The sequence below is a fragment of the Arabidopsis thaliana genome, chromosome 4 (genome assembly GCF_000001735.4).
Source record: "Arabidopsis thaliana chromosome 4, partial sequence".
In the NCBI taxonomy this organism is placed as follows: domain Eukaryota; kingdom Viridiplantae; phylum Streptophyta; class Magnoliopsida; order Brassicales; family Brassicaceae; genus Arabidopsis; species Arabidopsis thaliana.
The window spans coordinates 1,659,647-1,680,138 of record NC_003075.7 but is presented as its reverse complement, the minus strand read 5'-3'; the positions used below and the strand labels follow the sequence as shown (position 1 = coordinate 1,680,138).

Here is a 20,492-nt window from a genome sequence, read left to right as displayed (position 1 = left end):
CAAGAATCCATACCGAGACGATATCGAGAACGCTTCGGAGCATTCTCGTGAAATGGTCCCCTGACCCGACCTCAGAATGCCTCGGACATAAAACCTGGCAATTCATCCCGAGGCGGGCTCCAAGATGCCTCGGGAACGCATCCTCGAATATCACGGTCCGAGCTGCCCGAGCACGACCCAAGGTCAGCTAAATTCCGGCTTGGAAAAACTTTGGGTTAGATGAGAAAACCTTCAAAAAGGACTTAGCCGATATAAGATCAAACATATCATTTCCGAAAACCCCGGAAGAGATAATCTTCAAAGATATCACCGAATACAGAAATTCACAGAATCTTTGGAAGATAAGGACAATCTCCTTCACCAACTTAAAGATAAAGAGAAATCTTCAGAGAATATCGCGTGGGGCGATATTGCAAATCTCTATAAAAAGCACCTCGAAGGACAAACAAAGGGGACACGCACAAAAACGCTCTCAACTTCAGGTTATCAAAAACGCTCTGACTTTGAAGGCAAAAACACTTATTTTCATATTCTAGAACACTTGTACGATCAAATCATTACTTTCTCATTAATACAATCAAGAACACCGTCCGCGGTAATTGAGAATTCTGTTGTTCTTTGAGAATCTCACAAAGATTCGTTCTTTGAAGAAACCCTTAAAACTATTTCTATTGTGCGAGTTTTGACTCTCACAATTTGGCGCTAGAAGGAGGGGACTTGACATTTCTCTTACTCCCGGAACACAAAACCAACCACCCAATTCACAATGGTCAACAATCAAATCCCCGGTAACACAGTTGATGTAGAGGGGAACCCAATCCCTCCAATCCAGACAGACGTTCCTGAAGCCGCTACTCCTGTGACCCTAGCGGAACTAAGAAGTATGATGGCTCAACTTCAGCAGAAGGTGAACGATCAAGAACAGGCAAATCGATCCTTGGCACAACAACTCGAAGCAGCTACTTCCCAAGGACAGATCAGGACTACTCGTTTCGGCGCGAGGCATCTTCAGGATCGACGAGCAGCAGCAGATCTCAACCCCACACGGTTCGTGTTCCACACGCCTGGCAATACTACAAGGCCCGTCCGCCGAACCGCACCGGAAATCGGAAGAGACCGAACCGAGCCAGCGATTTTGGGAAATCGGGAAACAAAGCGAACAGAAAGAAACAAACCGCAGCTCCCTCCTCCCCGAGCAGAGGTTACTGAGGCCGATCATATCGGGGTCTCGGACGATAAAGATTTAGAAGAGAACATTAGGTGGGCTGAAGAATACGCCACAGAACAGGAGATAAGCGCCATCAAGCTCTCCCTAGCCAAGGCAGAGAACGAGATGAAGCTCGTGAGATCCCAAATGCATAACGCAGTCTCCTCGGCCCCGAACATCGACCGCATTCTGGAAGAGTCCCACAACACACCGTTCACACACATGATTTCCAACGCGATAATCTCGGATCCAGGAAAACTAAGAATCGAGTACTTCAACGGATCTTCCGACCCAAAAGGACACTTGAAGTTATTCATCATCTCCGTGGCCCGAGCCAAATTCAGACCAGAAGAAAGAGACGCCGGTCTCTGTCACCTGTTCGTCGAGCACTTGAAAGGGCCAGCTCTGAATTGGTTCACAAGACTCAAAGGAAATTCTGTGGACAGTTTTCAGGAGCTATCGACACTCTTCCTGAAGCAATATTCGGTGCTAATCGATCCCAGCACATCAGACGCCGACCTATGGTCACTATCTCAGCAACCTAATGAGCCACTTCGAGACTTCCTCGCAAAATTCCGATCTACCCTAGCCAAAGTCGAAGGAATCAACGACTTAGCGGCTCTCTCTACTCTGAAGAAAGCACTGTGGTATAAATCCGAATTTCGAAAGGAATTAAATTTGTCCAAACCACTTACAATCCGAGACGCCTTGCACCGAGCCTTGGATAACGTATCCCATGAAGAAGAAATGGAACTATTAGCCAAAAGACACGAACCGTCCAAGAAAACGCCTCGCATCGATAAATCCCAACCCAGTGCTCCGAATCACAAAAAGGGTGCTCAAGGCGGGACATTCGTTCACCATGAAGGGCGAAATTTCTCCAGAGCCCATAATTACCAGGCTGATACACCCTGAGGCGAAGCCGCCTGAGGCCGAGGACAAGGCCGCGGTCGAGGACGCGGTCGAGAATCCTACACTTGGACAAAGGATCAACCCGCAGGAAACGAGCAGAAATATTGTGAGTTGCATAAGAGTTACGGCCATCATACTTCCAGATGTCGTAGCCTCAGAGCAAGGTTGTCAGCAAAATTCCTAGCCAGAGAGATCGGTGGAGGTTTGACCATCAAAGACTTAGAAGCGGAAAAAGGAAAAACCGAGCAGGTCAACGCTGTGGCCAATCCCGAGCAGGCAGCCCCCGCGGCGAATTCCGAAGGACCCAAAAGAGGCCGAGGTAATCGCGAAGCAGACGACGATGAGCCAGAAGCTGCTCGGGGAAGAATCTTCACAGTTTTAGGGGATTCGGCTTTCTGTCAAGACACGGCGGCATCAATCAAGGCTTATCAAAGAAAGGCCGACGCAAATCATAACTAGGCGCGGCCATTTAATGGGCCAAATGACGAAGTAACCTTTCACGAAAGCGATACCAACGATTTAGACCGTCCGCACAACGATCCTTTAGTCATTACACTGACCATCGGTGATTTCAACGTCGAACGAGTCCTAGTCGACACGGGAAGCACACTAGACATCATTTTCCTTACAACTCTGCGAGAAATGAAGATCGACATGACGCAAATCGTACCAACTCCACGACCAGTGCTCGGATTCTCTGGGGAAACCACTATGACTCTCAGCACCATCAAATTACCAGTCCGAGCCAAAGGGGTAACAAAAATCGTCGATTTCTCTGTTACTGACCAGCCGACCGTGTACAACGCAATTATCGGCACACCATGGTTAAATCAATTCCGAGCTTCCGCCTCGACGTATCATCTCTGCCTGAAATTTCCCACAAGCGACAGCGTGAAAACCATCTGGGGAAATCAGAAAAATGGTCGCATCTACTTCATGGCAGCACACAAGCTCAGGAACCCCGTCACTGAATCGACGGCCGACATGAATCATAAGAAGGCCAAGCTTGGCCGAGCTGAAGAGAAGTCAATCTTTGAGCAGTTATAACAGCTAAGGATCGAGGAGGCTCGGGAATCTGCAACACCAACTCCCGATCCGGTATTCTTAATCTGCCTTGACGACGAAAAGCCCGAGCGATGCGTAGAAATCGGCGGAGATCTGGGAGAAGAACTAACAGCTGAACTCACAGCTTTCCTTAAAGAAAACGTCAATACATTCGCCTGGTCCCCAGAAGATTTGCCCGGAGTAAGTGTTGACATCGTATCGAACGAGCTCAACATCGATCCGACTTTCAAGCCCATCAAGCAGAAGAGGAGAAAATTGGGTCGGGAGCGAGCAGAAGCCGTGAAAGCTGAGGTAGAGAAATTATTGAGGATCGGATCCATCACCGAGGCGAAATATCCCGATTGGATCGCGAACCCGGTCGTAGTAGAAATGAAAAATGGCAAATGGAGGGTCTGCGTAGATTTCACAGACCTTAACAAAGCCTGCTCGAAAGACAGCTTCCTATTACCACACATCGACCGCCTCGTAGAATCAACTTCTGGAAACAAACTACTGTCATTCATGGACGATTCGCTGGTTACAACCAGATCATGATGAACCCCGAAGATCAAGAAAAAACCGTTTTTTACAAAGAACAAGGCATTTTTTGTTACCGAGTGATGCCCTTCGGACTCAAGAACGCTGGGGCAACCTATCAACGCTTCGTCAACAAAATCTTCGCATTACAGATCGGGAAGACAATGGAAGTTTACATCGACGACATGTTGGTGAAATCCATGACAAAAAAAGATCACATATCCCATTTACGCGAATGTTTCAAGCAGCTCAACCTCTACAACGTCAAGCTCAATCCTGCAAAATGCCGCTACGGAGTAAGATCTGGCGAGTTCCTCGGATACCTAGTCACGCACCGCGGCATCGAGGCAAATCCGAAGCAAATCGAGGCATTGTTGGGAATGGCGTCACCTCAGAACAAGCGAGAAGTGCAGCGCCTAACCGGAAGGGTTGCGGCCCTTAACCGTTTCATCTCTCGCTCAACCGACAAATGCTTAGCCTTTTACGATGTGCTTCGGGGAAACAAAAAGTTCGAATGGACGACCCGATGCGAAGAAGCTTTTCAGGAACTCAAGAAGTACCTGGAAACTCCACCCATCCTCGCAAAACCCGTAATCGGAGAACCACTATACTTGTATGTTGTCGTATCGGATATTGCGGTCAGCGGAGTGTTAGTCCGAGAAGACAGAGGCCAGCAGAAACCGATTTTTTACGTCTCGCAGACCTTCACCGGCGCGGAATCTCGTTATCCGCAAATGGAAAAACTTGCTTTAGGAGTCGTAATGTCGGCTCGAAAGCTGCGACCTTACTTCCAATTCCATTCCATCATAGTAATGGGATCCATGCCACTCCGCGCCATCTTACACAGTCCAAGCCAATCAGGATGTCTGGCTAAGTGGGCAATCGAGCTCAGCGAATACGACATCGAGTATCGGAACAAAACATGTGCAAAGTCGCAAGTTCTAGCCGATTTCATTGTCGAACTACCCACTAAGGAGGCTCGGGAAAATCCGCTCGACACAACTTGGCTTCTACACGTAGATGGCTCGTCATCGAAGCAAGGCTCGGGTGTAGGCATCCGCCTCACCTCACCAACAGGAGAGGTCCTCGAGCAGTCATTTAGATTAAACTTCAAAGCTACCAACAATGTGGCCGAGTACGAAGCGCTCGTTGCCGGACTTAATCTAGCTCGGGGACTAAAGATAGGAAAAATCCGAGCTTTTTGTGATTCTTAGCTCGTCACGAATCAATTCAACGGAGAATACACGGCTCGGGACGAAAAGATGGAAGCCTACCTAATTCATGTTCAAAATCTAGCGAAGAATTTCGACGAATTCGAGTTGACAAGAATTCCACGAGGAGAAAATACATCGGCTGACGCCTTAGCTGCTCTAGCCTCGACATCTGACCCGAGCCTAAGAAGAGTCATCCCAGTGGAATTCATTGAGAAGCCAAGAATTGAGCTCGGCGAAGAAGAACACGTCCTCCCAATACAAGTCAGCGCGGATCAAGACGACCCAGGTGACTGCAGCTCAGTATGGATGGAACCCATCATAAGCTATATATCCGAAGGGAAATTGCCCTCGGACAAATGGAAAGCTCGGAAACTCAAAGCTCAGGCTGCACGTTTCCTCTAATAGATGAAAAACTTTACAAGTGGCGATTATCCAGACCCTTGATGACATGCGTGGAAGGAGAAGTGACTTGCAAGATCATGAAGGAAATTCACGGTGGCTCGTGCGGAAATCATTCCGGGGGAAGGGCCTTAGCCATTAAAATAAAACGCCACGGATTCTTCTGGCCGACAATGATCAAAGACTGCGAAATTTTTTCAAAACGATGCAAAAAATGTCAAAGGCATGCGCCAACAATTCATCAGCCGGCCGAGCTCTTGTCATCAATCGCCTCGCCGTATCCTTTCATGTGATGGTCAATGGATATAATTGGACTTATGTATCCCTCGAAGCAAAAAAAATTAGTTCTCGTCCTGACCGACTATTTCTCTAAGTGGATAGAAGCCGAATCTTACGCCAGCATAAAGGACGCTCAAGTCGACAACTTCGTGTGGAAACATATCCTATGTCGCCACGGGATACCTTATGAGATTGTCACGGATAACGGCTCGCAGTTTATATCAACCCGCTTCCAAGGCTTCTGTGATAAATGGGGAATTCAACTTAGCAAGTCAACACCACGATATCCCCAAAGAAACGGCCAAGCCGAAGCCGCTAACAAAATAATCCTCGACGGATTGAAGAAATGGCTCGATGCTAAAAAGGGCTCGTGGTCCGACGAACTCGAAGGTGTACTTTGGTCGCATCGGAAAACTCCTCGCCGAGCCACGGGAGAAACCCCTTTCGCCTTAGTCTACGGAACGGAATGCGTAATTCCAGCCGAGATGATAGTGTCGAGCCTACGTCGGAGTGTATCCCCCGAGAACACCCCTGATAACGCTCAAAGGCTCCTCGACGAACTCGATCTGATCGATGAACGAAGAGTTCAGCCCTGGTTCGCATACAAAATTATCAGAATGAAACGGCTCGTCATTACAACTCAAATGTTCGGCAACGAAGATTCCATGAAGGAGATCGGGTCCTCCGAAAATTTTTCCAGAACACTGCCAAACCGAACGCTGGAAAGCTCGGGACGAACTGGGAAGGACCGTACTTAATTTCTAAAGTCATCCGACTCGTAGTGTATGAGCTCGCTGACTTAAGCGGCAAAGCCGTTCCAAGGTCATGGAAAGCAATGCACCTAAGGAAATACTACAACTAAATCCGAGGTGACTAAACTTGAACTACGAGGTGGCTTGATCCCTGAAAAGGGTACGTAAGCAGCTCGTTTTCGGACGAGTTCAGCTACCCCCCCATTAAAAAAGGGGGGAGTGGGTCCGTATATCCATACTCCCACTTATTATTTTGTACGAGTACTAGCTTCGGCATAAATAATAAAAATTCGGTTCAACTTTTAAACCCTTCGGCTACATACGATGAGCGACGGCTCGGAGTATCTTTTACGCCTGCTCGGCTACAGCGCGCTATATAAATACAAGATAAATTCTTCCAGATTTTTTGAGAAGAAATTTCTATCTTCAGAAACCCGGTCATACTCAAACACCGATACCCCATCTCGTTTCACCCATACTTCAACTGAATCATATGAGACAATAAAACGGTTCGGGTTTTTAGAATCCCACCAAGTATTTCATATTGCAAAATGGATAAAGCCATCCAGGCATAAGTTCTAGAAATCATTGGATAAAGCCATCCAGACACAAGTACGAAGACAAAAAAAAAAGAAAAAAAAAAAAAGACAAATCCCGAGTCGGGCGTTTAGTCGAGATCTACAGACGGGCGAATGTCCTCAGCAGGCAGAAGTGACCCAGACTGGTTAACAACTCCCGCCTAGTCAGCAAGGGTCTCGACCGATTTGTGACCACCCGGACTTAAAGGAGCGGGGTCGGGAACAGGAGCCTTGAGTTCCTCTTTCAGCTCGGCGACAAAATTGGCAAAATTTACCTCGGCATTGGCGAAGTCTTTCAGCCATTCTTCGACCTGGTCTTTCTCGGTCGCCAACTCTCCACCTTCCTCAAGTGCCTTGATCAGTTGCGCATTAGGCCGCGCCTGGGATAAGTATATAAACTGATCGTTGATCCCATCGAGAAGCGAGACTTTCTGCTCGGCGGCCTTAAGTCTGGCGACGAAAACCTCGGAGGTCTCACGCTTTGCCGTTTGAGAAGCCCGAGCCACTTCGCTATCACGAAGCCCCCTCGCCTCGGCCAGCATGCCTTTGAGGCGAACAACCTCGGAGTCCGCCCTTAGGTTCAGCTCGGCCATCTTAATGGCATTCGCCTTGTTCACGAAAGCCTCCTTTTCGCCTTCCTCCTTTGCTACTTTCGCTGCAGCAGCTTGGGAGAGCGCCTCATCTCTTTCTCGCTCGGCAACTTGGATCCGAGCATCCGCTTCGGCCAACCTGTTGGCCGCCTCCATGTTGTTCCTCATGGCCAAATCGTACGAGTGCACCATTCGATTCATCGAAGCAACAACCTAGAAAACATAAAGAAAATTACATATCGGAGATCTAGACGCGATGAATGAAAAAGTTGAATAGGCACAGTGGGAAGCCGTTTCAGCATACTTCCGCGACTCCAGAAGAGTATCCGGAGGAGGAAGCAAAGGACCGACGCACCCCCTGAGGAGGTTTGCAGAGGCTACCCGGTCCTCAAAGATGGGGAGTTCTTTTCCCGCCTCGGCACTCGAGGCCTTCTTCTTCTTGCTTTTCTTCTTGGACGATGAATCATTCGTCCGAACACGCTTACCCGCGGCCATGTCGCTCGCAGGTAGCACAACAACCGCCTCGGGCAAAGGCGCAACAGCAGTAGGATCGACCTCTTGAGCTTCAGAAGGCGTCGGGTCAACCGGGGCCGCAACTTCGGGAGCAACATTCCGGTCTTGAGTCGCATCGGGAGAGGCTACCCGCGGCAAAATCAATCCTGCATTCGCGAGGCGTTTCTCTTCCGCCAAGCGTCTTTCTTTATCTTCTTTTTTCTTCGCGTACACCTCCCTCAAAGTGAGCTTAGTTGACTGCATATCGACGAACAATTGAGTTCGGTGGTCCGGAGATTCTGAACTGGTAGGACAGGAAACGCCGTGAAGAAGACGGAGGGCTAGTTCGACTCGATCCAGAGAGAAATGTTTTGACCAATCACACTTCTGAGCTGATAACGCGTGATAAGCCGAGAGGAAATCGTCAGGAATCGACTCGAGAAACTTGAGAGTGCGTTCTGCAACAAAGGAAAACTAGTTAGAAAAAGAAACAAAATATATAAATCGCGTCGGACGTAAACATATCGCTAACTAACTACAACTACCCAAAGTTCCCCATCTCGTCAGAACCGTCCCGAGAAGATCATCGTGAACAACGTCTCCGAGAGCCACGTAGAAGAAGTGTTCGGTATACGAATCGTCCTTGCTCGGGAACTTGTCAATAATCTTCTTACCCTTAGTAGGAGATATATAATACCGATCCACTTCGGATTTTGGAACCCGCCTGATCTCGAGATGAGCGAGCGTAATTTCAGTTTCGGATTCATAACTCCGAATCAAAATCCCGAGCAAATGTCTCAAGTATCGCATCGTGATCTGGGAAAGGGCAATCTGATATGATGTCACATACTCCAGAACCAGCCTCGGGATTGGCAGCCACAAGAAGCAACCATAAAAGAACCCCTCATACAAGGTATAGAAACCCGCAGGGGGATTGTCGGCTTGCTCGTCAGGGCTCGGCACACCCAAGGTTAAAGCGCCAAGGCCAAATCGAGCCCTAAGGTCCGAGAGAGACCGCTCGATGCACAATGTTGAGCCGGGAGGATCTGGCATTATCACCTTTTTGCTTTTCTTCCTCTTCTTCTTCTCGGCCTTTTCGAAAGCTTTTTGCTCATTAAGACGCAGGATATCTTCTGTCTCGTTCGGGCCTAAGTAAAGAAAATCCTCAATCTTAACCGTCGGCATGAAGGGCTCAGGCACTTCTCGCCAATTGGATGTCTCGGCTTCGTCAGCCATCGGGGCAAAAGACCTGCGAACAAGAGGCGGCTCGGGATCATCGGGCAAATCCAGTTCCCGAGCGATATCGGCATTGGTATCTTCCCGAGCCGCGACGGGAGTCGCCTGCTCGGGGGCATCCGAAGAAGAAACAGTATACTCTTCAGAAGATGTCCAAACTGCTCTCCGTTTGTAGATCGCGGGAAGATCATCTGGGTGATTTGAGTCGCTAGAATCGACAAGAGAAGCGCTCGGGATCGACGGAGACTGTCTAGGACTCATTCTCGGCTCGGGAACGATAGACGAGAAGGGAAACAACCAGAAAACAAGAATTTCTATCCCGGAGAAATCAAAAATAACAAAATGAACGACGGAGCTTCGCCAGAAAAGAAAAAACGATAGGAATATCAAGATCAGAGAGAAGGAAGCAAACTTGTTTATTTTCTTCGAAAACTTCAAATGAAATCTCGAATGAGTGGCTTGCCATATATAAAGAGTTTTCAAGAGCGCGTTGGGTCCGCAGCAAACATTCAAAACGCGTTCAAGCGCGTGGGCTCGGCAGAAGGAAAAGATCCGCGTGATCCTCGGGAATAAGCGAGAAACGTTTCCACTTCTCAAGAATAGTCGGCAACACGCGACAGAAGTTTGACCGTCCGGGAAGATGAAGCGACAGAACTAGAAGACGAACAGTCGGCTCGGGAATCCATTCATGAAGCTCATCGTCTCTCTGCTAAGTCAATGAGATGGGGGGCAAACTGTTGGGGTCGGATTCCACCCAGGTAAGCGAGCCAACCATGTTTCAATGCCTCGGGAGACGTCGAAGAGTTATCCCGAACCGGGCCATAAAACACCTCGGAGATCGCATCAAGAATCCATACCGAGGCGATATCGAGAACGCTTCAGAGCATTCTCGTGAAATGGTCCCCCGACCCGACCTCGGAACGCCTCGGACATAAAACCTGGCAATTCATCCCGAGGCGGGCTCCAAGACGCCTCAGGAACGCATCCTCGAATATCACGGTCCGAGCTGCCCGAGCACGACCCAAGGTCAGCTAAATTCCGGCTCGGAAAAAGTTTGGGTTAGATGAGAAAACCTTCAAAAAGGACTTAGCCGATATAAAATCAAACATATCATTTCCGAAAACCCCGGAAGAGATAATCTTCAAAGATATCACCGAATACAGAAATTCACAGAATCTTCGGAAGATAAGGACAATCTACTTCACCAACTTAAAGATAAAGAGAAATCTTCCGAGAATATCGCGAGGGGCGATATTCCAAAGGTCTATAAAAAGCGAAGGACAAACAAAGGGGACACGCACAAAAACGCTCTCAACTTCAGGTTATCAAAAACGCTCTGACTTTGAAGGCAAAAACACTTATTTTCATATTCTAGAACACTTGTACGATCAAATCATTACTTTCTCATTAATACAATCAAGACCACCGTTCGCGGTAATTGAGAATTCTGTTGTTCTTTGAGAATCTCACAAAGATTCGTTCTTTGAAGAAACCCTTAAAACAATTTCTATTGTGCGAGTTTCGACTCTCACACTCGCAAAATGATCCAAAAACCCTAATCGAGTCATTGTGTAATCGTTTCTAGTTTGCGAGGGATTTGCTACGGCTCCCTCGCAAGTCTCTCGCAAAATTGAAGCGATTTCATTGGTTGTCGGTTCCTCACAAAACCTTAGCAATTTTGCGAGGGATTTGTGAAAGGCCCCGATCCGGACTGCCTAAAGTCCGGGCGAGTTCTCTCGACCCAAGCCACTAAGTGACTCGGCCCTAACCGTTTATGAGGTTCTTTCCTAGTCTAATCCGTTTCATATGATTCCGAGATTCAATATATGAGACGAATAGAGTAAACAAACAATCGGATACTTTATTAATTAAGCAAAGGATTCGATACAACCTATGAGTTTGCATATAAGCTATTACAAGTCATATAATCGATCCCTAGACTATCCGAACTATCACCACCCATCATCCCGGCCTTGAGTCTCTCGCGCCTAAGCCAAATCCTTCCCACGATCACCGTTCGTTCCTGAAAGTCATAGAGCCATAAGTAATCTTATTTACTTAATCATATGCAAGTCCATGCAATGCTCTATATGCCATACACTACTCGGATCCGTGGAGAGAATTCAGAGAGGGGAAGATCGCGCATCAGTCCGGCCGATTCTCGGCAGGTCAGTTAAGACCCGCCGGTCCTCCGCCGAGCCGCGTCCCCGCCTCAGCCGATCCCTACCCGGACCGAGTCTTGTGTAGGATGCACATGACCCGGATACTACTCAGCCCTCTAGTCGGTCCTTTCAAGGATCCGACTACTAACTCACATCCTAGAACCCTTAGACTCAAAGTCTAGGATCCCTTACCTTCCTTCTCGAGGTTAGGTCGATCCGACCCTCCTTCTTTATTGCCGGCCACAGCCCGGCCACCGAATCCTAAGACTATTTATTCTCCCAAGAGGGAGAGGGTTTTAATGGTGAGTTTCTTGTGTTTTCGGTGTGTTGTGGTGAGTGGAATGGTCCTGGGCGCCCTTCCTTATATAGGGGGCGAATGGATGCTTCCCGAATCAACACATCCGTTCCTTGCACCTTTCCGAAGAGTTGCACCTTTCCGAAGAGTTGCGCCCTTCCGAAGAGTTGCACCTTTCCGAAGAGTTGTATCTCTTCGCCCATAACCGCCCAGTTCGTCCGTCACTCGTCCAGCTACCTCGAGCTCGTCCGTCACTCGTCCAGCTACCTCGAGTTCAACCGTCACTCGTCCAGCTGCCTCGAGCTCGTCCGTCACTCGTCCAGCTGCCCAAGCTGGACTGTCACTCGACCTGAGTAACCGTCACTCCTTCCAGCTGAGCTTGAGCTTTGGGCGAGCTGACCCAAGTGATTTCTTTACGATCCTAGCTTAGCCTGCATGATTTCCCCTTTGTCCGAGCTTATGGCCAGCTCCTTCTCACTTGTCCGAGACTCCACCTTCCTCTCTCGGACCAAGTCCTAGCCAACGATCCTATTGAGGATCGCGGGCGTTACAATTTGCAAGGCGTTTTATTTTCATATATACACCGTGAAACGAATTTTAGCGAACCCAGCCGCTTCTCACTCAAACCCTAATTTTTCTTTTCTTCTAACAGTCGAGTCTCTCTCGATCCGATCTTCTTCGTCGGCGCCGTTCTTCTTCGCAACGACTGCTCTTCTTCTTCGACGACTGTTCTTCTTCGCCGCCGTGTCTACATCTTCTACGCCTCTACTGTTCCATCAAACTTCAAGGTAATGTTCTGAATTTTGAGTTTCTGTTCGATTAGGGTTATTAGAGTTTTTGTTCTTATCCTGAAGCATACGAATTTCTTTCAAACGAATCTCTAATTAGGGTTTTTTCAATTGAGTTTTTAAATCGATTTTGTTGCAGAGTCTAGAAGTCTATTAGGGTTTCTCGTTTTAGGGTTCTGTCGAGTTTTTATTTGTAGATCTAATAAGGGTTTCGCGTTTGCGGTTGATTTTCATTGTAGATCTAATTAGGGTTTGTCATTTTCGTTTGATTTTCATTGTAGATCTGATTAGGGTTTTGTGTTTCCAAATCGATTTACTAATGTTTTCTTTTTTATTGCAAGATGTCTTTCTCTGGGAATGATTATACCTGGTTTCGGTCTCAGCAGCAACATCAACAGCGTCCTCGTAGTGAAGGAAACACATCGGCGGTTCCGAGTAATCGCCATACATTACCACTGACACCAATCAATTCAAACCACTAAGCAGATGGTACTTCTCCTCCACCTTTCAATCAATCCCCTCGCGGTTCTTCCAATCACATTACTCGGCTAGCTGTCCGACTCAATGACCTGACAATAGATGAGCTACTTGCTAGTCCTGGTCGTGCTGGTTTGCCTAGATTAGACCCTAACCGTCCTCCAGGAACACTCTGGTAAGCCACTAGGCTTTGGTCTCTTTACTAGGACTTGTCTCTTTTTAGTTTTGTCTGTCTGATGGATTCTTGTTTTGTAGGTTTGACGATGACTCTTCAGTTGCAGCCACTGTCCAGAGCATTTTTGAAAGAGATTTCAAAGAACCTCATGCAAATTGGTAACAGACATCAGAAGCAGTGGTCGATCGTTGGTTTGAAACCTTTGATATAAGTTAAATAATTTGTGTTTTGTTTGGTACAACTATTGGTCTTGTCTATTTCTAATGTGTCTTATCTTTGTTTTGTAGCAAGTGTATAACTGGGACTCTGTAATAAACAAGAGAGTTAGACTTGAGTGTGATGCTAAGCTGAAGGAAAGGATGTCTGATCAAATTGGTCGGTGGAAGGGAAAGTGGAAGGAAAAGGGAGATGAGGCAAAACAGCAGTGGATAGATCCTGATGTGTGGAAGGGTCTTGTGGACTTTTGGAGGGATCCTAAGGCGGAAGTGAAGAGTATCAAAAGTAAGAACGCAAGATATCATGATCCGGACGGCCGCGGAATACATAAACACGAGTTTGGCCAGACCTCTTACAAAGCTCGTGCCCGCAAACATGTAAGTTAATCAGCTTTTTTACTTAAAAAACTTTGTATTTCAAACAACTGACTTATCTGTTTTAGTGTTTTAGTGTGAGATGATAGGAGAAAGTACTCCAGATTTTCTCCTGCTCTTAGATGAGACTCATAGAAAACCTGATGGGACTTTCATCGATAGAAAGTCGGAGGAGATCTATAACGACGTGTCATCAAAGATTCAAGAGGAGGAGTCTCACCTGTGTTCAGACGACACTACGGAGAGCACAGGTTCAGGCGGGTTATCTGTTCAAGCAAAGAACAAGATCTATGCACGTGTAACTTATCGCTTTCAACTCAATATAGTGTCGGACATATGGCATCAACTCAATATAGTTACAGTTTTTTGTGTTGCTTTGTATTTGTCTGTTGTGGCTTGAATTATGTCAAACTGAAATGATTATCTTGTGTTTGTGGCTTGGATAATGTCAGTGTGTGTAAACTGATATGATTATGTTGTGAATGAAGTTTGCATTCAGTCATTATGTGTAAACTGATATGATTATGTTGTGAAAGAAGTTCGCATAATGTCATTGTGTTTTTTGGCCTGATTATGTTGTGTTTTTGGTTTGCATAATGTCATTGTGTTTTTGGCCTGATTATGTTGTGTTTTTGGTTTGCATAATGTCATTGTATTTTCAGCCTGATATGATTATGTCTGGAGCTAAAAGTTTTGCATTATATCAATGTGTTTCGACTTTGCTTTGATTATGTTATTGTCGGTTTGGTTGTGAGTTTCTGACAGGTTGCTCCTAAGAAGAAAGGCAGGATTTATGGAGCTGGTTCATTACAGGCAGAAGCGTCTTCAGCTCATGCCGGTCCGGTGCTTCCTCGAGATGATCCAGTTGTGCTCTCGTAGAAGCTGGCTGTTGCTGAAGCCCTTATTGCAAACCAGGCTAAGAAGATCACCAGTTTTGATGCGTATTTTGACTACCTTGCCGATAAGGATCCAGAATTTGCTACACTGTTTCGAGCCAGATCCTCTACAAGAACTGAATCGGTCAACTCCAATCTGAGACCCGAGGAGCCTAATGCCGCAGCTGCTACATCTGCTGGGATCGGACATGTGGCTGTCGGACCTGAGGCTGTCAAACCTGAGGCTGTTATAGCTGACCCCAACACTGGATCCTCTCCATCTCATACTTTCTAATTTCTGTATTCAGTTTGACAATTTATCAAAACTTAAGACAATCTTTTGTGGTTTCTTATATTGTGTACTTGAATCTGAAAATTTCAGCTTTCAATTATGAGTTTAGTGTTTTTAATCAGTTTTCAAATTTAAAGCTTAGTAATCAGATCAAATTAGGAAAATCATTAAATAAAGCTAATTACAACAGTAATCTCTAAATATAAACAGTAATCACGCTTACAAAAACAACAAATAAGTCGCTGATACGTCACAAGTCCATTGCAAATATTACGAGGTATTTGCGACTAAACGAAGGGAGCCACGCAACTCCATCGAAACTTTTGCGAGGAATGAGGGAGCCAAAATAAACAGTAATCACGCTAAAAAAAACTTCAAATAAGTCGGTTGACACATCGCAAGTCCATCGCAAATATTGCTAAGGATTTGCGATGGAACGAACGGAGCCCCGCAACTCCATCGCAAAATTTGCGAAGAATGAGCGAGACCATAAATTTGCAGCTACTTTGCTACCGAATTTGTCCTTCGCAAATTGTGAGTGCTTCGCGAGTAAGTTAGTTCGTCGCAAAATTTGCGAGAGAAATGCTACCAATTTGACTTTGCGACACGCGTATTGCGAGGAACTGTGGTTCGTCGCAATTCCCTCGCGATTGTCTGCGAGGGATTAGCTACGGTTTCTTCCCTCGCAAAAGACGTGTTTTCTTGTAGTCTTCACCATCTCCCTCAAACTCTCTGCAACTATGTAAGTGAACTTTTCTACCAATTTCAATTAGTCTAAACATTGAATAGATATTTTGCATAATTGGGTGGAATTTAGAGATCAATAAATATATATATAGGTACTAAATCGTTGTTGTTCTTTGGATAATCACTCATTGCTAACAACCAATCACTATCGTCAGTTTAAGTACTATCGAATAATTCATGAAATTAATCCTTCGTCGTTTGTTTCTTCTTTCTATTTTACCGTGTACAAAATTATCTCTATAGTAAAAAAAAAAAAGAAAAAAAAAGGCTCCATTATTAGCAAACGAAAGTGGTTATTGGACAGGTGAAATTTAATGAGTATTTCGAATGTAGTTAAGCTAATAATCATATGTTTTCAGATTGAATCTGTGTTCAAGAGATCTCATTCTCTACTTCTCTTGTTGTTTTTTACTATATAAATAAGTTCAGTCTTAGTAGGCTGTCCCTGGGTTTAATCTATGAGACCTGGTTTACCTGAAATGATCATTTGCATTTTCGGTAGAAGTGGACAGTTTTCGTGTCGTACATTTTTTTGACTGAGCTTTATAGTCTTGTTGGTCTAAATTCTCAAGTCGTTAGTCTTGTTTGCTGCAATTTTTAATATTTAGGTTTTATATTTTAGGTATTTAATAATTATCTAAACAAATTAATAGATTAATTTTTGTATATTATGATAATTGATATTATATAAAATGGATTTTAACTAAATAAGTGGTTTTGATTAATAATTTAGGTGTCTTTTAGATTTTTCATTTAAAAATAATCTTTACTTCGATATTTATTTTACTATGATATCTATTAATTTTTTGACATTACGAATTTTAATTATATTAAACTATGTACTAATAATATTATTTTATTTGTTAGGACTTCGTGCCAAGATTTTCGTAGGTCTACGACTCGATCCAATAATCAGACATACTAGACAACACCATCACCATCGTTCGTTCCCGAGTCAAAGCAGTCCATTGCTCTTCCATCGATGACAATTGAGGAGCTAGTACAACAACCGGGGCGGACACTTCTCCGACGACTCCATCCAAAAAGGCTTGAAGGGAGCACATGGTAAGTAAATTTTGTTTTCTGTTTTTAATATATAAATATTTTAAAGTAGAAATCATATTATTTATCTCTATATGTAGGTTTGGTTTTTCTAAAAATGGCATATTCAAATCAATTTTACGGATGTTGCATGGGATGCTCAAACATCCGTATCCGACGTACAATGATATGCCTCGCAACAATCAAGAGATTTGGTTTAGAACTTTTGCGGTAATGAATTTATTATTACGTACCATTATTTTTTTGGTTATCCCTTTCTAACATAATTCTTTTTGTTTGTTGCATGAATTAAGTTGGGATCATGTCCACACACCCTCTGGCCGTGTTGGGTTTCACAAGTATGCTGCATCAAAATTTTCAGACCACATGAACATTTGGAAAGAAAAGTGGGCAGCAGGCGAGTGTCCAAAAGGCTTGAACCCAGACATATGGCCTCGCTACAAAGAGTATTGAGCGTTGCCGGAGACTGCTTGTACCGCGAAAACCAACTCAAAATATCGGAAAAGCGAATGTGGTGGCAAAGGTATGACGGTGCACAATGCGGGTTCGACGAGCTTCTTAAGCCGTACAAGCGAATTGGTAAATCTTTTACTCTTATTTGATTTCATGTTTTATTTTAATTTAACTATATTTTTTATTTGATTTATAGCCAGAGAATAACGGAGGTGTGGAACCTGATTTTGTAGAAATCATTGAGGATACACACACCAACAAGAAAGCTGGATTAATTCAAGACGGTTACATCGCAGGTCTCGTTGAGACACAACTTCCTCAAAATGATGATGGTTCCTCACCATCCAACGTCCAAACCCGAGAAAAAATCAATCGCATGGTTTTTGAGGTAAGATTTGTTTCATAACATACATTTTTTGTATAATCTAAATTTGTTTTACTAACAGTTTTTATATACAGGAAATTCCACCAAACCGAGGTCGTGTGATAGAGTTAGGTAGCCTTAACCAAAGCACCAGATATTTTTATGCCGGCCCATCACGGGATTCTGATATCTTTGCAGAGCTTGAGGAGAAAGACAAGGAGATCTTAGTTTTGAAGGAGCAAAACATGAAGATTCTTGATTTCATGCGTTCAAAATTTTCTGATTTTCCCAATGGTCTATAAATGCATTTGTTTAAATTTAATTTTGTTGTTTTGTCAAACAATTTGATTTTCTTTTGTAGGATAATATATGCACTTTTAAAATATTTATTTTATAATATTTGAACAAAAAATTTCTATAAATGCTAATTTAAATTAATAAAAAAATATATATATTTAATTGATAATTAAATTAGACCCGTTAGAAATACGAACAACGTCGGTAACCCGTCGGAAATACATCGTCGGTAATCACTCGGGAATAACGTTGTGGGGAAATCGTCAGAAGAATATACCGACCAATTTTCAACAACGTTCTGATGCAATGCCTGTCAACAATATTCGTTAGAAAATTGTCGCAACATATTTCCGACGAGGATCCGACGATCATTTCCGACTATGTTCTAACCGGTTTCCAAACCAATGTATTGTCAGAAAAGCGTAGAGAAATTGTTAGAAAATATTTCCGAAGACTATCTGACGATCATTTCCGACTATGTTCCAACCGGTTTCGAAACCAATGTATTGTCAGAAAAGCGTAGAGAAATTGTCAGAAAATATTTCCGACGGGGATCCGACGATCATTTCCGACTATGTTCCAACCGGTTTCCCAACCAATGTTATTGTCTGAAAAGCGTAGAGAAATTGTCGGAAAATGCCTCGTCGGAAACACGTCGGTAATTTCTAATACTCTTGCAATGACATTCAGATTTCCAACAAGATCAAAATCGACCAATCTATGTCGTCGAAAATTCGTCGAAACGGCTGTTTCCGATGTTTTTCCGACGATTTTGTTCGTTGAAAATAGCCTATCTTCTTGTAGATATTGTGCAATATTGTACAAACAAATTATGGTCAACAACAAACGTTAAATGTAAGTATTGAAGAAAATGTGGCCATTCTTTTACGAATATGTGGGCACAATGAAGTTCAAAGAGATGTTGGTTTGAGATTTGGCTGAAATTAGGAAACCGTGAAGAGAAAATTTGGAGAAGTTCTTACAACAACTGAATTACTAGGATGTGAATATATACAAACTCTAACAACTCAAGAACTACATCGAATTCCTGAGACACTTCAAGTAGATTGAAGATACTGGCCATATTTTAGTGGATTTATCGGAGCAATAGATGAAACAAACGTTTGTGTAAAAGTGAAGCATGAGTTACGAGGAATGTATTAGAATCAACACGATAATTTATCTTTGAACATCATGGCTATATGTGATTTGAATACGTTGTTCACATAAATTTGGAATGGAGCACCGAGAGCATGTCAAGATACAGCTGTCCTAGAAATGGCACAAACAAGCGATTCTGAGTTCCCTTTACCTCGTTAGAGAATTATTATGCCGTTGATTCAGTATATCCAAATAAATAAGGTTCTTTAGTTCAATTCTGGTCCACCTCCGAGGAATAAACAAGAATTGTTTAATCGATGTCATGCTTCACTATGTTATTATCGAGAGGACATTTGGAGTTTGGAAAGAAAAATGAAGGATTCTTTGTGATTTTCCAATATATAGTATATATGTTCAAAAGAGAGTGGTAATGGCGACAATGGGATTACACAATTTCAACAAGATTTCAAACTTTTCAGATGCAGATTTCGCAGAAGTAATGATAGAGCCTGAAGTAAACAACACTGATTAAGAACATGATTTAGATGACCTGGAAGCAGCTGAAGTAGTAGACGGAGAACATATAACACAAATAAGAGATAATATTATAGATTTGTTGTGGAAAAATCAATATTTACAATAGTACTGTTTTGCATTGTATTATTTTGATGTTTTTATATGTATTATTTAACTAAATTTTAATAATATTTTAACCTAAAATAATATATGAAAGTTTTTCTTATCCATATAAAATAAAATATAATAATTTTAACTTTTCGTTGTATTCTATTATTAAATTAGTTTTATTTATAATATATTTATAGATTTGTTGTGGAAAAAAATAATATTTACAATAGTACTGTTTTGCATTGTATTATTTTGAAGTTTTTATATGTATTGTTTAACTAAATTTTAATAATATTTTAATCTAAAATAATATATAAAAATTTTTCTTATCCATATAAAATAAAATATAACAATTTTAATTTTTAGCTGCATTCTATTATTAAATTAGTTTTATTTATAATATATTTTTTTAAAATATATTTTCCGAAACTCTTACCATATTTTCACCATTCAAACATTTGTACTGGACCGTATTATTTTTTCACTATTCATGAACTCCCAGTACACATAGCTCCTCTTGATCCGCATTAGCTCATCCATTAATGTATTTTTAAGGACAGGCTTATAGCCTTTAAATGGCGGAACTTAATTTTGTTAATTGAAAAACGTTATTTATCCCCAATCAAGAAAAATAACAATACTTTGCGTTTTTCAAAAAAAAAAACACAAAAAAAAAACGTAACTTTTTAGATAGATAAATGTAGTGGACTGTGTTTCGAAGCCCAGTACAAAAACGCCGATAAGTTATAAATGCATATTTTCTTTTTTCTTTTATTTGTTTTTAATGTAGAAGTTTTTCTTATATATACATACCTCTCTCTTAGTATAGCAAAGCCAAAAAAAAAATTTTCCTAAACTATCTTCAATCCTCTCTAACTACTTCTACATTTAAGGTAATTACTTCAAGGTATCTCATTAATCCTTCTATTTATGCTAAATAAAGCGTC

The 20,492-nt window shown here is 43.2% G+C and overlaps 1 protein-coding gene and 4 pseudogenes across 5 annotated transcripts; 3 read left to right on the top strand and 2 right to left on the bottom strand.

Moving 5' to 3' along the window:
- Positions 1–766: 766 nt before the first annotated feature.
- AT4G03770 lies at positions 767–6,454 on the top strand (annotated as a pseudogene; the record flags this gene model as incomplete). The annotated part of the gene is made up of 1 exon: positions 767–6,454.
- Positions 6,455–7,083: 629 nt separating this feature from the next.
- Positions 7,084–9,501, bottom strand: AT4G03760 (annotated as a pseudogene; the record flags this gene model as incomplete). The annotated part of the gene is made up of 1 exon: positions 7,084–9,501.
- Positions 9,502–11,250: 1,749 nt separating this feature from the next.
- On the bottom strand, positions 11,251–12,935 carry AT4G03750 (annotated as a pseudogene; the record flags this gene model as incomplete). The annotated part of the gene is made up of 6 exons: positions 11,251–11,263; positions 11,340–11,400; positions 11,595–11,663; positions 11,817–12,046; positions 12,319–12,465; positions 12,853–12,935.
- A 170-nt stretch (positions 12,936–13,105) lies between these two features.
- Positions 13,106–14,897, top strand: AT4G03745 (annotated as a pseudogene; the record flags this gene model as incomplete). Its single annotated transcript has 1 exon — positions 13,106–14,897.
- Positions 14,898–16,623: 1,726 nt separating this feature from the next.
- Positions 16,624–18,147, top strand: AT4G03740 (uncharacterized protein; the record flags this gene model as incomplete). Its single annotated transcript, NM_116612.1, has 6 exons — positions 16,624–16,706; positions 16,784–16,913; positions 16,997–17,282; positions 17,357–17,544; positions 17,616–17,814; positions 17,996–18,147. 6 exons carry the CDS (start codon positions 16,624–16,626, stop codon positions 18,145–18,147), a joined length of 1,038 nt encoding a protein of 345 aa, NP_192283.1.
- Between the last annotated feature and the right edge of the window lie 2,345 nt (positions 18,148–20,492).